The sequence below is a fragment of the Carlito syrichta genome, unplaced genomic scaffold, assembly GCF_000164805.1.
Source record: "Carlito syrichta isolate Samal-C Ts95f unplaced genomic scaffold, Tarsius_syrichta-2.0.1 Scaffold305216, whole genome shotgun sequence".
Taxonomy (NCBI): Eukaryota; Metazoa; Chordata; class Mammalia; order Primates; family Tarsiidae; genus Carlito; species Carlito syrichta.
In genome coordinates, this window is record NW_007249312.1 from 295834 (window position 1) to 311376 (window position 15543).

A 15543-nucleotide genomic window follows, 5' to 3' on the forward strand; every position below is an offset into this window, starting at 1 on the left:
GTGTTTTGTATACTTTTTTTTGAGTCAGAGTCTTACTCTGTCAACTCAAACCGAAGTGCACTGGCATGATCACAACTATAGTGACTGCAGCCTTGACGTGGGCTCAAGTGATACTTCCACCTCAGCTTCCCAAGTAGCTGGGACTACAGGTGTGTGCCATCATGCCAAGATAATTTTTTGAATTTTTTCTTCTTTTTTTTTTGGTAGAGACGAGGTTATGCTATGTTGTTCAGGCTGGGCTCAAGCAGTCTGCCTACCCTGGCTTCCCAAAATGCTGGGATTACAGGCATGAGTCACGCCACCATGCCTGGCTGCTTTGTATACTTTTATGACATGTTTTAAGGAATTCTAATTTGGTAAAATGAAATGTCCAGCCATATAAATTATATCTTGTAATTTGCCTTGGCTTCAAAGGCCACTGCTCCTAACCTTGTTCATCTAATAACACTGGCCATATTTTAGAAAAGAATCTACCTATACAATACTTTAAATGGTCATAGCATGTCTGTTTAAAAGTACTACATCTGGGCCAGGCTCAGTGGCTCAACCTGTGATCCCAGCACTTTGGGAGGCTGAGGTGAGTGAGTTGCCCTAGCCCGTGGGCTCAAGACCAGCCTGGGCAACTTGGCGAGACCTCGTCTCTACAATAAATCAAAAAATAGGCCAGGCATGGTGGCACCTGCCTGTAGTTCCAGCTACTTGGAAGGCTCAGTTGGAAGGATCACCTGACCCCAGCATGTTGAGAATGAGGTGGCCGTGAGCGTACCACTGCATTCCAGCCTGGGCGACAGGGTGAGACTCCAACTTAAAAATAATAAATAAATAAATAAGTAAATTAAAGTACTACATCTGAAACATACTATTTCAGAATCAATATTACAATATACGAATACTTTTAATCTATAATACTTTTGGTATCTTAATACATTAAAAATAAAAAATATGAACTGTTTCTTTGTATACAAAATTGGTTTCTAAATTTACAAGAAGGATATTAAAGGCTTAAGTTTATTGTTTTTAAGTAATATCAATATTGGTATATTGGGATTAGAAGTTTGGTTTTGATTTAGTACTAGAGATGTCTTAGGTTTGCCAATATATAGTTGGAATTCATTCCTTATCACTGCAGGTTTTTAATTTCTGATCTTTTTCTCCCAAACTTCTATTAGTCTTATATAGGTAGCAGAAGTAGCTTGGGGGATGAACATAGTATACATTTACACCCACTTTTTACACATTCCAGCCAGGGCACTACAGAATCAGGGAAAGATAGCTAATGTCTGTATTTGAATAAACTGTATTTCTGATATTTCTCTTTTTCTCATTTACAGGGAATTGATTTTCATATGGAGTAAACTACAGCTTAAATCTAATCCTTCAAAACAAATTTTTGTAGATCAATGCTACCAGCTTTTAAGAACAGCAACTAATGTGAGAGTCATATTTCCTTTCATGAAAATCATTAAAGATGAGGTAAACAGGATATATTTATGTTTTTAATTTTAAATTAAATTTAAATAACAGGTCATTGAAACTTCAATCTCTTATGATAAATTTTATTGAATTATAAAACTGAAGGGAAGGAGGATTTTAAGGCCACATCTCCATATATTACATCCTCTTCTGCCTCGACTGCAAACTCCCAACACTGTACAAAGGGTAGGGTATATATAAGTGAAAGTAACTTTTATAAGGGAAAAAAATCAAATTTATTGTGACTTAAAACTTTAAATGGTAACAATTAAAAGCTATCATCTCAGCTAGGCACGGTGGGTCACACCTATAATCCCAGCACTTTGGGAGGTGGAAACAAGAGGACTGATTGAGTCCCAGGGGTTGCAGACCCTTATCTCTACAATAAACCAAAAAATTAGCTGGTTGTGGTGGCGCATGCCTGTGGTCCTAGCTACTTGGAAGGCTGAGGCAGAAGGAACACCTGAGGCTGCAGTGGCTGTGAGCGTGCTACTGCACCCCAGCCTGGGTGACAGAGTGAGACTCTGACTCAAAAAAAAGCTATCATCTCTTTTATAATTGAATAAAAGGGCTGCTTTTAGCATCATCCTAGATCCTGTTTGTAGACTCTCAACTAATTTGCCAATAAGCTCTTTGTGTATGTAGGAGATGTCTTAGGTATGCCAATATATGTTTTTAGAAATAGCCGTAAGTCAAGTTTTTCTTGGGACACTTGCAAGTGAGTACAGTTCTACATGGGCTTTACTTAAACATGAAAGTGGATCCTGCAGATCTTTTAACTTTTCTCCCTAAATATTAATGGGACTTTGAATACAAAGACAAGAAAGATAAAGCCACTTGACATTTTAGGTAATATCATTTAACTGAATCTTTATGTGGGTTATTTTTAAATATATATAGAGGTGAGCCGGGCTCGGTGGCTCAGCCTGTAATCCCACGCCTTTGGGAAGTTGAGGTGAGTGAATTGCCTGAGCCCATGGGTTCGAGACCCGCCTGGGCAACTTGGCGAGACCTCATCTCGACAATAAATCAAAAAATCAGCTGGGCGTGGTAGTGCATGCCTGTAATTCCAGCTACTCAGAAGGCTGCGGAAGAATCACCGGAGCCCAGCAGGTCGAGGCTGCAGTGGCTGGGAGCAGCCACTGCACTCCAGTCTGAGCAACAGAGTGAGACGCCAACTCAAAAAATAAATAAATAAATAAACAAATAAACAAATAAATATATAGAGAGAGGCCTCCATTGAATAATACATTTTAACTTTTAGTTCTGTATTTATACATGTATTACATTTATTATCATATCACTTATTAGATGCATGATCATATAGTTATCACATTTCTGTGATACAAAGTTGGCAGCATTGTATCAGAGGGTTTTTTAAATTTCTAATTTGTTTTGCTAATTGCATTTATACTCTCCTTATTAAGCAGGTAAAATGTCACCAAAAAAAGGGAAAACAAACTATTCTACAAAACACTTAACATCTGATATGCTTTAGAATCACCTGTAAAACTATTTTTTAAAATAAAGATGTATCTGTATTTTTTTACATATGATTCTCATTTGCACTAAAGGTTGAGAGATATTGTTACAGAAAGTTTACAGTATAAGAGAGACTTTGCCAATTATCACAGCTTTCTTATTTTCATATGTATGGTCAACCTAAATACATTATAAGAAGAAAAATTTGATGAAGTTTGAATTGAAATTTTGAATTTGAATATTGAAAATATGCTTAATAGTTTCTGTTCTACTAAAATGCTTTATTTGATGGACTAGATCATTCAGATGCCTCAAAGCTGTTAAAAGAGTCTTAATTACAGTGTTGTGTGAGTTCAGGAGACATTACAGATAATATATCTGAAAAGGCTTCACAGAGGAAAAGATTTAAGCTGGGTTTTAAATGACAAATAAGGATAGTTCTAACATTTGTAGAGGACTTGTAGTTTGCAGAGCACTTTTTCCTCATTTTATTTTTTGTTTTCACAACCATCTAGTGACATTAATAGGATAGCAAAGGGGTGGATGCAGATTAATGGGAGAGACCGTAGGGGGTGGTGGTTGTTGAAGATACTAAAGGGACTTGAATATTTCACTAAAACTTGAAACTTCAGTTCATAAATGTCCTGGAATCATTAAAGGATTTCAGGTAAGGAAGTAGCCTGTTCCCTTTTTTTTAATGATTTAAAAGTTTTAAACTTGAGCATCTGTATACATTATAATTTTGTGAGTCAAGATAGAAGAGAAGGAATTCTGTTTTGGATGGATAGGTTCTGAATTTGCAATATCTGAAAAATCTAGGTAGGAAAATCTAATTTGTAACAGACATTTAGAAATAAGGAATTTGAATTCAGGAAAGATTCCAAGCTAGAGATGATGGATTTGTACGAGTAAACTAAAGTCTGTGGAATAGATCTGATTTCCAGTCATTCTGCAAATGTTTATTCAGAGGTCACTTGTACCAACTTCTATGCTCACTATAGGGAGATACAAAAAAATGAGACCCTGTCGCCTGTAATTGAGGAATTCAAAGTCAGGAAGATGAGAACATACACAAGTGGCTATAAAACAATATATAATGCTTTTTAGAGGTAAGTATAAGTTACCTCAGAGGAAAGAACAGGGAATTTTAACTGTACCTTAGTACAAAGGCCAGAATGAATGGGGAGAAAAAAACCTTCAAAGTAGAACTGATTCTCAAAGAATGAATAAATCAGTAGGAATTTACCAGCTGGATAAAGTGGGAGCAGAATGTGCAACTTGAGGTCTGTCTGTGGAACTAATTGTAAGTAGTTCAGCAGGGATACACAGCATGTAGGGGACTAAGACGATGTGAGGCTGACAAGGTATTATTCCTTCCTGTAGTCTATAACATACTACATGCAGGCAGTATGACACGCGTGCGTGTGTGTGTGTGTGTATGGTTTTAAAGATAATATGGTATCTCCTCCTATTCAAACAAGGAGATTTGGATGATTGCAAACCACTAGAGGTGTTATTTATAACTTGAACCAAGATCGATCAACTACAGATTCCCAACTAAAAGCAGATGCGGTTATTTTTGAGTCATCAGTAAAATTTTCAAAGCTTAAGTTATATTCAGATAACTTCCAGGAGGCTCATTATTCTGGTACCTTACTAGATTTGGAAGGATTATGATCACCTTCTTCATGTGAGCCAGTTTTCCTCCTTACTTGGATAACAGTATTGAATGAGCAAAATAATACTGTTTTAGCACAGCATTATAAAAGTTCTCATAAGCAGTTTTTTTAAAAAACCTAGTTTATTTGTTAGTATGGAAAATTGATAAGTCAAAATGCATACAGTATAACCATTCTGACAAAGAATGAGATTTGTGCCTAAACAACAAATGGGGGTCATGACTTGTAAGAAATTTGTTTTTGGAGTTGGAGTCTCCCTCTGTCACTCAGACTGGAGTGTAGTGGCATGTTCCCGGCCACTACAGCCTCAACTTACTGGGTTCCGACAGTTCTTCTGCCTCAGCCTTCCAAGTAGCCAGAACTACAGGCGCGTGCTACTGTGCCCAGCTGTTTTTTAATTTTATTGTAGAGACGAGGTCTCGCCAAGTTGCCCGGGCTGGTCTTGAGCCCGCGGGCTCCCAGAGTGCTGGGATTACAGATTGAGCCACTGAGCCCAGCCATTTGTAAGAAATCTTAATCATCATAAGTTTATGAAGCGTTTTGTATTATGGTTAGTAGGGCTTGTCAAACATGAAGGTTAAATAAATTGGAAGCTAAAGTGCTATTTATTCCAGATTACTCTCAACATTTTAAAAATAAATCATATACATTTAAAGAGTTAAATAAGGCTACCACTTAGGAAAATTGCACATTGAAATACTGTGTTTATTCAGTGTTCATTTCACAGTTGTATTTTTAAAAGACAGACCAGTTAGTGTAATCTTTTCTTAGAAGTATATAGTAGTAATATTTTTCCCTTTTCCAGGTTGAAGAAGGCTTGCAAATTTGTGTTGAAATATGTGGCTGTGCTCTACAACTCGACCTTCATGATGATCCAAAAACTAAATGTCTGATTTATAAAACAATTGCACATTTTTTGCCAAATGATTTGGAGATCCTCAGGATTTGTGCACTCTCAATATTTTTTCTTGAGCGTTCCTTAGAAGCTTATCATACTGTTGAAGAGCTTTACAAACGTCCAGATGAAGAATATAATGAAGGCATGAGTAGTGTTCAAAATCGCGTTCGTTTTGAATTACTTCCAATTTTGAAAAAGGGATTGTTTTTTGATCCTGAATTTTGGAACTTTGTGATGATTAAGAAAAACTGTGTAGCACTGCTGCGTGATAAGTCGGCAGTTAGATTTCTAAATGAAAGTACACTGGAAAATTCTGCAGGTAATCTAAAAAAGACAGTGGGACAGCAAGGCTTGGATGAAGAGCTTAACTCTTTTACAGATCACAGCACTGGAGAAACTGATCCTGATGATGTGTCTGGAGTACAGCCTAAAGGTTACCTTAATACGAAGAAAAGCCTTCCCGCTCTTAGTACTTCCAGAGTAGATCACAATGTCCCGAGACACCGGTGTATGTTATGTAACAAGGAGTTTCTAGGTGGTCACATTGTAAGACATGCCCAGTCTCACCAGAAAAAAGGCAGTTTTTCATGTGTAATATGTGGTAGGAAATTTAGAAACAAAGGACTTATGCAGAAGCATTTAAAAAATCATGTTAAGAAGATACAGAGACAGCAGATAGCTGCAGTTCAACAGGATGATCAGGAAATCACTGTTGTAGAAGAAATAAATTGTTCCAATTCTTCCATTTCACTTGAAAATGGGAATTCTGATAATAAAGATTTGGAAGTAAAGACTCTTACTGCTTCTAGTGATGGAAACAAAGAAGTCATCCCTGAGCATGTGGTTGAATTCATTGAAATTCCTGTAAGTGTACCAGATGATGTTATTGAAAACATTATTGAAAATGGCAGTCCCGATACTTCTTTAGATAATGCCTTGAAGCCTTTACCTGAATGTGAGGATGATTATGAGGAGGAAGAGGATGAAGAAGGTGATTATGAAGAAGATGATTATGATTTGAATCAGGAAACTTCAGTACTTCATAAAATCAATGGAACTGTGTGCCATCCAGAAGACATATATGCTACAGATCAAGAAGGAAACTTTAAGTGCCCTGCTCTTGGCTGTGTCCGGATATTTAAAAAAATTGGATTTCTAAATAAGCATGCAATGACTGTACATCCAACTGACTTAAATGTGCGACAAACAGTAATGAAATGGAGCAACGGAAAATGCAAATTTTGTCAAAGGCAATTTGAAGATTCTCAACATTTTATAGACCATCTTAATAGACACAGCTATCCAAATGTGTACTTCTGTTTGCATTTTAATTGCAATGAGTCTTTTAAGCTGCCACTCCAGCTTGCCCAGCATACAAAAAGTCACAGGATATTTCAAGCTCAGTGTAGTTTTCCAGAATGCCATGAGCTTTTTGAAGATCTTCCTCTGCTATATGAACATGAAGCTCAGCACTATTTGAGTAAAACACCAGAATCATCTGCACAGCTAAGTGAAGCAATTTTTTGGGATGTTCATAAAGATTCAAATCCTAATCATCAGGAAAAAGACTCATCTAGTAATGAGAAACAAATTATTAGTCTGCCAGTTTCTACTAGCAAATCAAGGAAAGATTCTACAGAACCAAAGACATGTACAGAAAATATGGAAAAGAAATCAGACAGTTTAGTTCAGAATGGAAATGAACATTCTGATGGCAGTGTTTCAGATATAAGCTTGATAGACCAAAAGATGCCTGACATAGAGCCAAATTCTGAAAATAATTGTAGTAGTGACTTAGTCAATGGACACAGTGAAACAGAGCAAACACCTTTAGTTTCATCAGATCCTCCTCTGAAAATTGATACTAATAGAATCAGGACAGAAAATGGTTCCATTTTACCCAGTGTCGTACCACAAGAACACAATACCTTGCCAGTATCTCAGGCACCTTCCAAACCAAATCTGACAAGTGAACATACTTCATATGGCTTACTTTTAACAAAACCATATGTCAGACCATTGCCTCCCAGTTACCTTGATGAACGGTATCTTAGTATGCCAAAACGCAGAAAATTTCTGACTGACAGAGTAGATGCCTGTTCTGATCAAGATAACGTTTATAAGAAATCAGTGAAAAGATTAAGATGTGGCAAATGCCTGACCACCTACTGTAATGCAGAAGCACTTGAGGCTCATCTTGCACAAAAGAAATGTCAGACACTCTTTGGATTTGATTCAGATGATGAAAGTAAGTCTTCTGTCTTCTCAGTAGATATATCTGTAGAAGTAGAACATGTCATAAATATAATTCTCATCAATCTTTATGAGGTTAGGAAAATTTACATTTGTATAGCTCCGATAGCAAAGCACTTCTCCATATATTATTTCCTGTAATCCATACCACCACTATGAAGTGATACTACTATTCTTGTTTTATAGACCAAGCAACTAAAATTCACAAGTATTTTGCATAGGCCTAGGCCTATGGACTTGTGCAAGCAAGAAACTGAACACACATTGTTCATACTTTTCATATTATTTGATGAGCCTACTTCTTCCATTGTATTGGAGGCTTTTCTTCATTCCATGTTTCATGAAATAAAATTCTAAGAACAAAGTAATTTTAATGGCAATGGATTTTCATATGCATGCCAGAATATAAATCAAGTAAAGCTGAGTCTGTTATAAAAATAGAAGTGAAAACCAAGAACCAGAAAAATAATTGAACAATAAAATCAACAAAGAGCTTGGCTTTCTAATAATATCATTTGAATGACTGAGGGTATAAGTTAAACAGCAATTTGATTGAGAATTCCAGTTGAACATCTATGAAACTTGAATTAACAGATGTGTTCTGTTTTACAGGTGCCTGATAAAAATGTTTCAGAAAGATCTGTCGATCAAGCAGTAGTGTGAAAAAAGCACTAAGAAAATGCATCATCAGTTTGCTATTTCCCCGATGGCCTTAATTTTAGAGCGGTCTTGGATTACTAAAGATAAAGACAAAGCACATTTTCTAGAATGAACTCACAGAGGAGATGTGCTGGCTTCGACTCCAAAAGGGTCATTATAAAACTCCCAAAGTACCAGTTTTCCAGAAAACCACATTTTAAAAAAGTTTATGATGATTTATAGCAGCATGTTCAGTTTCGCTTATATGAGAAACATGTTCAGGCAACTAGTCAGAAAGAAAAAACAGCTATGGCCTTACCTAAAGGGAAAAGTTAACCAGTTATTAAAGGGGGGGGGCTAGTTTACGATAGTAAACAATTTAAAATATTTTATTCCACAAATGGAATTTGTTTCCTTGTCATGTATATGTATAATCAGATTATGTCCTCCTTTCTGGTCAAGCATGGTTTAAGGAACCATTTTGTTTGGTATATATTTTGAAACTGATATACATGAAAATAAAACTTATCACCATGCTATCAAAGATTGTAACTTGTTTCCAGATGATTAATTAGGCCGAAATTCAATGAATGGCATGCCAGCATTGAACATTAAAAAGCAAAACAAAACAAAATGCTTTGCTAATAAGCTCTTGATAGAACCTCCACTAACCACTTTTGTAATACAAATTAGTTATATTTTAAGAGGCATCAGTGTAAGTTAAATAGAAAAAAACGGTCAGTAACTTTGAGGAGAGATGGTCCTAATCTAAGACCATTACAAGCTGTGTAGTTGAAGGAAAACACTGAATTGCAAATTATTCAATGTGAATAATGGTAAAAGTACACTGGGGTATTTCTGTTTGTATATAGTGTTAGGACATTACTTGATGATTCATAGTAAGGTCCTTCAGACATTAATGTGAGTTATCTAAGTATAGTCCTCTAAAAATAACTGGCTTAAAAAAAATCTGTAAGAGAAGAATCAGGTTGAGAATTCATTCATTTTATTCAGTTAGGAGAAATCATTACAAAATAAGCCATACTACTCCTGTTTTTTTATTCATTAGTGGTGAATCTGGACTGAATAATAACTTTAATACATAAAAGGAAGCATTTACACAGCAAGAACACATAAGATAAACTGATGTATTGTTTTCCTTGATGACCAGTAATTTTCCTAAGGAAGATTTTAATTTAACAACAAACTATTAAACAATAAGTGTTTTTAAAAATATCCTCTCAGATGTTTTCCACTTGTCCATTATTGAAAGGAGGTTGTTTAAAGACCTCCTTTTACCTAATAGGGTATAAACCTAAAATAGATAAAAAGAACAAAAATCAAAGGCAAATTCTTTAAAAACAGACTGGCTAAAGTACCAAATATTCCAGTTATTCTAGATAACAAGTCTCTGTTCAAAGCAATCATTAGAGCTGCTTGAATGAGATTACTAGGGAAGTGGGACATTTTTTCCAGGGCAGCATCCAGATTTTATTAAATTAGGATTTCCAGGTCATGATAGATAAGATGACCTAAAAAAAGAAAAAAAAATGTATTTCTCATAGGCATTCAGTACTATGCAATGATGGTCATAAGTCCATTCCAAATGTGTTTGCTTTTATTTTGTTATGTAGCCTACATTAGGCTGTGGAATTTACATTTACATTTACATTTAGATAACAGATAATTACAACTAATAATCAAGTCTTTAAATCCTTTAAGGTCAAATAAAAAATGTTTCCCATATTTCCTGATACTGAAAATGTAATGATTGAGTTTTATTTCAGTTCATTTTAAAAGTATGTCTTATAATAAAAAGTCTTTAAAAACTGGTTCAGTTGGACAATGAAGTTTTTTTTGAAATATAATTTCTGCTTTGTACATTTTCCAGTTTAACATTTTATTGCATTTCTGTTCCGAGTTTTAATCATTGCCATAAATTCACGCCCACAAAGTGTTACATTTTCATTAGTTTTAAAGTTCATGCCAAGATATCGTAAATATATTTCACTTTTGTCTTTAATTTGGGGTTTATTTCTTTTATATTACTAAGAGAAAACTTTCTGAAAGACTGAGATCAAACTGGTTTCTACATAACTAAAGGAATGTTTATAAAATTCTATTTGGCCATACTATTCTGACATCTTTATATACTTCTCAAATAGTGGCTACTGAAATAATGTGTTCATTTTATGCCTGTCTGCTAAAACATAAACCCTTATCATTTTGCTTTTGTGAGTGCATAAACTTCCAATCATTCTAATTTGGGCTTCAGGAGAAAAGGAAGCTTTCTAATTCATCAGATTCTTCTTTTCTTCTACTTTGGAGGATGTATTCATCTTACATGGACCAAGTTTCAAATCTTTGTTTTTAAATAAAAACTCTTTCCAAAAATAAATACTAACTTTCTGCTATATGTCAGTAAGGTTGAGAAAATAGCAAATCTGAATTTTTGCTGCTCAGATATGGAGGAAGTAGAAAAGGGGAACCTCCGTGGACAAGGACACTGGTACTTTGGGCCTTAGCCATATTGATTTTTCAAAAACTAATTATGCATAGATAATTTATATCATTGAACTTGTGATTCTTTTCAAATCACGCTGAAGTTTCAGCTGTGCTCCTTTCATGTTTGGTTGAATACTGTTGTATGGATGAAAAACCTAAAAGGGATGATAGTGTTTATTTTTTAATTTATTTGGTACTGTAAAACACCTTTTCAGAATGAGTAAATGCTGCATATGCATTTTGGAATTGTTAATAATGTGAAAGCTATTAGCTTCAGCAAGAAAGGAAATTTGTGCTTCCTTGTTGAACATTAAATTATTTTACTTTGCATTTTATAAGAGTACAAGTTAAAACTGAGCCATTGAACTGCAATAAATCAACAATAGTGTCTCATTTCAAGAAATTTTTTGTACTGTACATAGATTTGTTCAATAAAACATGTCCTTGTTGGTAATCAAGTGTTCAGTTTTATGTAGTACCTTGCTTTCAAAAGGAATTAGACGTAAGGTATATATTAAATGAGAAATCTCTACTATGTCTCATACAGGAATGGGGTATTTCAGTATCATTACCATATTCATCTTATTTTTTTAAATATGAAAAATTAAAATTTTACACAAAAAAGACATTTGGGTGTTTTAACTAATGTCCACATGCAAGAATAAAATGGATAGAATTCTGGTTACTGAAGTCATTTCAGGTCATTGGTTTTGGTGTGATATAATACTTCGTAAACTTGGTATAAAAGGAATGTTAGGCCAGGCACGATGGCTCACGCCTATAATCCTAGCACTTTGGGAGGCTGAGGTGAGAGGATTGCCTGAGCTCACAGGTTTGAGACCAGACTGGGCAACTTGGCAAGACCTCATCTCTACAATAAATCAGAAAATTAGCGGGGCGTGGTGGCACGAGTTGTAGTTCCATCTACTTGGAAGGCTGAGGCGGAAGGATTGCCTGAGCCCAGCAGGTTCAGGCTACCGTGGCTGTGAAGCTTGCCACTGCACTCCAGACTGGGCAACAGAATGAGACTCCAACTCAAAAAAATAAAAATAAATAAATGAAAGAAAGAAATGTCAGAACTCTTCAGGGACACAGAGCAGATGGAATTACCCTGGTAATTCTTCAAAGATGAAGAGCTTCTGGTGGAATTTAAAACAAAAATACAAAAAATTACAGACTGAAGTCACTTTGAAATTTCAGGATATAAACGATGATGAAAATTACTTCCTGGAAAAGTACTTCAATGGGAAAATGTTCAGTCTGTAACCAAGAATGATGTCCTTGTGCATGGGGCTCCTATGGTTCACAAAGGAAAACTTGCTATCACTGCTATAATTTGCATTTGGAAAATATGGGGCTTTAAATAGAAAAAGAACCTTTCTAATGTGATGAAATAGCACTACAAATGAGAAAAATGAGTTAAAAGTCACTTTTTAAAAGTATTCTTTTTTTAAAAAAAAGTATCTTAAACTTCAGTCACCTTCAAAGTCCTCTCGGTTTGATGTAATACACCTATCAAGATGCTTTTTTCACTGCTCAAAACCATTTTTGAACTCATCAATTTTGATGCCTTTTAGTGCTTCTGCTTTTTGTTTGCCCTCCTCCACATCAGTAAAACGTTTCCCTTTGAGGACTTTTTTCATCCAGGGAAACAAAAAAGCTGATCGGGAGCAAGAGCAGGTGAATAGGAAGATGGAACATGAGGTTCAGGCCACTTTTGATCAAAAACTGCTGAACACTCAGTGCCGTGGGGACTTGTAAATCACCTATCATGAAATGGGCGTACATATTGAAAGAATCTCCACGAAAAAAAAATTGAAGCTGAATGCAGCTACAACGCTGGCCGGTACACTCATTGATACCAATGGGCTCCTAGAACACTTAACTAGTGTGGGAAGCCTGCACTACAAGGTACCTGCCCTCCAAAAAATAATTCCGGATATCTGGGGGGTCCCTGCTCGTATTGCAGATGTTATGCTTTGAGACACTCTGAGAAAGTTATTGAAGTGTTCTACAAATGAAATGTAAAAGTCTCAGTCTGATTTATGATCATATGCTCTTTAGACTGAATATATGCCATATCCAGAACTGAATATATCGAAGTATTTGAACGCAGTTCTAGCAGAGGTCCTCAAACTTTTAAAACGGGGGGCCAGTTCACTGTCCCTCAGACCGTTGGAGGGGCAGACTATAGTTTAAAAAAAAACTATGAACAAATTCCTTTTTTTTCCCTTTAAACTATAGTCCGCCCCTCCAACGGTCTGAGGGACAGTGACCCGGCCCCGTTTTAAAAGTTTGAGGACCCCTGTAACTTTTCTGAAATTCAAGGAGTTTTGAGAAGCAAATACTACTAAACAAGCTTCCAAGATAACCAAACTAAGTTCCTTTTCATAGCACAAGATCCAAACTGATTTCAAGAATCAACTGATAAAATAGGAACAGAAGTTTTGGCTATGTATCAAGATATGTAAGAGCGTTAATCCAATATTACATGGAATAAAAACTAAAAATGGGGAAAACGTTCATGCTTTTTTGATGGGTGCTGCACAAGGGGAATACATGACTTTCTACCAAATTACTGTACACTAGCTACTTTATATGTTACCTCCAATTGTTAAAACAATTCAAAGATAAATATGAACATGCTCTTTAGACACTAAGGCTCAGAAAGGTTAACTTGATCAATCAAGCCACAGCTAATAAATGGAGAGGTATGACTGACCAGCTGTGTCCTAAAACCAGGCTTGCCTTCTGCCATGCAGTTTTGCCTATAAATGAAGAGCATGAGTCCATCTAATATATCCAAGTAGGGTCAGACTTGCCTGAGGATCAGCGATTTTGGAGTCGGAGGGTAAAGTCTGGTACAGACACACCTGGTTGATATATTTCATTATCTTTTAGCAGTGGTTTTTTTTTTTGAGTTGGAGTCTCACTCTGCCGCCCAGACTGGAGTGCGGTGGCCGCTCCTGGCCACCGCAGCCTCGACCTGCCGGGCTCCGGCGATCCTTTGCCTCAGCCTTGCGAGTAGCCGGAATTACAGGTGCACGTTACCACGCCCAGCTGAGTTTTTATTTATTGTAGAGACGTGGTCTCGCCAAGTTGCCCAGGTGGGTCTCGAACCCGTGGGCTCAGGCAATCCACTCACCTCAGCCTCCCAAAGGCGTGGGATTACAGGCTGAGCCACCGAGCCCAGCTAGCAGTGGTTCTTAAAGTGTGGTTTCCAAGTAGTAGAATCAGCCTCACCTAGGAGCTTGTTAGAAAAGCTGAAGTGTGGCCAGATGGGGAACCATTTGTCTTTTGACATCCTCCAGGTGATTCTGATACAAGTTAAGGTTTGAAAAACACAGATCTCAAGTAATAAGGCTTCCTATTTCTCTAGAATGTAAATTATTTCCCCTTAAATTAACAGAGCCTTCTCAGATACTGTTAATTTCTAAGACATTTAAAGTAGTCCTCTATCAATAGGCATTTTAACTACTGTCAGGTGGATATTTTAGTAGTAAGATCTAACACCTCAAACAGCTTTAATTTGGAGTTTTTTTTTCCTCAAGAGGCATTCAGTAATTGAAACTCTTCCAGAACACGATTTAGTGAAACGGTGCAGAGGTGCGGGGATCAGTTTTATAGTTGTGGAGAGCTAAGCTATTAAGTACTGTATCTTCTACTGGGATTGGGCTTCCTCCTATGTTAAAAACGGACAGTCGTTCTTACAAGGTTGGTTATAAGGAGAGTCTGTGAAGGGCCTGGTGCTGAGCCTTTCCTGTTTCTTCAGTGGTTTTCAACCGGGGGTGATGTTGCCCTCCAGGGGACATTTGAGGATTCTGGAGGTATATCTCTGGTTGCCACAAGCAGGGGAGGAGGAGCCACTGGCACTTGGTGAAGCTAAGGATGCTCTTAAGCACCCTACAATACACAGAACGGCCCCCTCAACAAAAATGATCCTGCCCAAAATGTCCATAGTTCCAGGACTCGAGGACTTGGTTTTAGCCCAGTCTTGACAGCAATGCTAATCACACTGCTCACGTGATTGCCGCCTCTTCACTCAAGCTGCTCCATTCTCCCGGCTCCTTCCACAAAACCTCTCTACTGTTGCTGCTCCCTAACAGGCTTCTCTTGTGGTCCACTCACTTTCTTCCGATCCTCAGGGCCACTTAAAGTAACCTTTCCTTTCAACCTGCGTGAAAGAGTAACATCCTCTCCATCCCCTTCTTCTTGACTGATTTTTCTCCTGGCAGAGTATAGAGTTTCAGATATGTCGGCTTCCTCCCACTAGAAGGCAAGGCCCAACACACTTACAGTTTTGTTGTTGCTATTCCCAGTACAAAGAACGGTTAACTGGCAAGTAGCTAATACATTTTTTTTTTTAATGGAGTAACTGAATGAAACAGTTGGACATGCCTTCCATGTGGTGCCACACCAGCATATACAAATGAGCACTGACTGAGGCAGGGTAGCTAGCACAGGTAGACAGATAAAGATAGACACGTTTCCCACAGGAAGGTTTTAGGGAGCGTTCAAATTTTTTTTTTTTTTTTTTTGAGTTAGAGTCTCACACTGTCGCCCAGACTGGAGTGCGGTGGCCGCTCCCGGCCCCCGCAGCCTCGACCCGCTGGG

At 37.0% G+C, this 15543-nt stretch overlaps 2 protein-coding genes across 5 annotated transcripts in view; one reads left to right on the forward strand and one right to left on the reverse strand.

Annotated features, from left to right (window-relative positions):
* CGGBP1 (CGG triplet repeat binding protein 1) overlaps positions 1 to 7810 on the reverse strand; it is an 80105-nt gene extending 72295 nt beyond the window's left edge. Inside the window, exon 1 of the mRNA XM_008061359.2 lies at positions 7702 to 7810. The gene's annotated coding sequence lies outside the window, so the exon portion shown is untranslated. The remainder of the gene's footprint in view (positions 1 to 7701) is intronic.
* Positions 1 to 11383, forward strand: part of ZNF654 (zinc finger protein 654) — a 53278-nt gene extending 41895 nt beyond the window's left edge. For all 4 annotated transcript variants that reach the window (XM_021714096.1, XM_021714095.1, XM_021714094.1 and 1 more), the window contains 3 exons: positions 1332 to 1473; positions 5440 to 7780; positions 8398 to 11383. In XM_021714096.1, the coding sequence (XP_021569771.1) occupies positions 1332 to 1473; positions 5440 to 7780; positions 8398 to 8405 (2491 nt within the window). In that variant the 3' untranslated portion in view covers positions 8406 to 11383. The remainder of the gene's footprint in view (positions 1 to 1331; positions 1474 to 5439; positions 7781 to 8397) is intronic.
* Positions 11384 to 15543: the final 4160 nt, after the last annotated feature.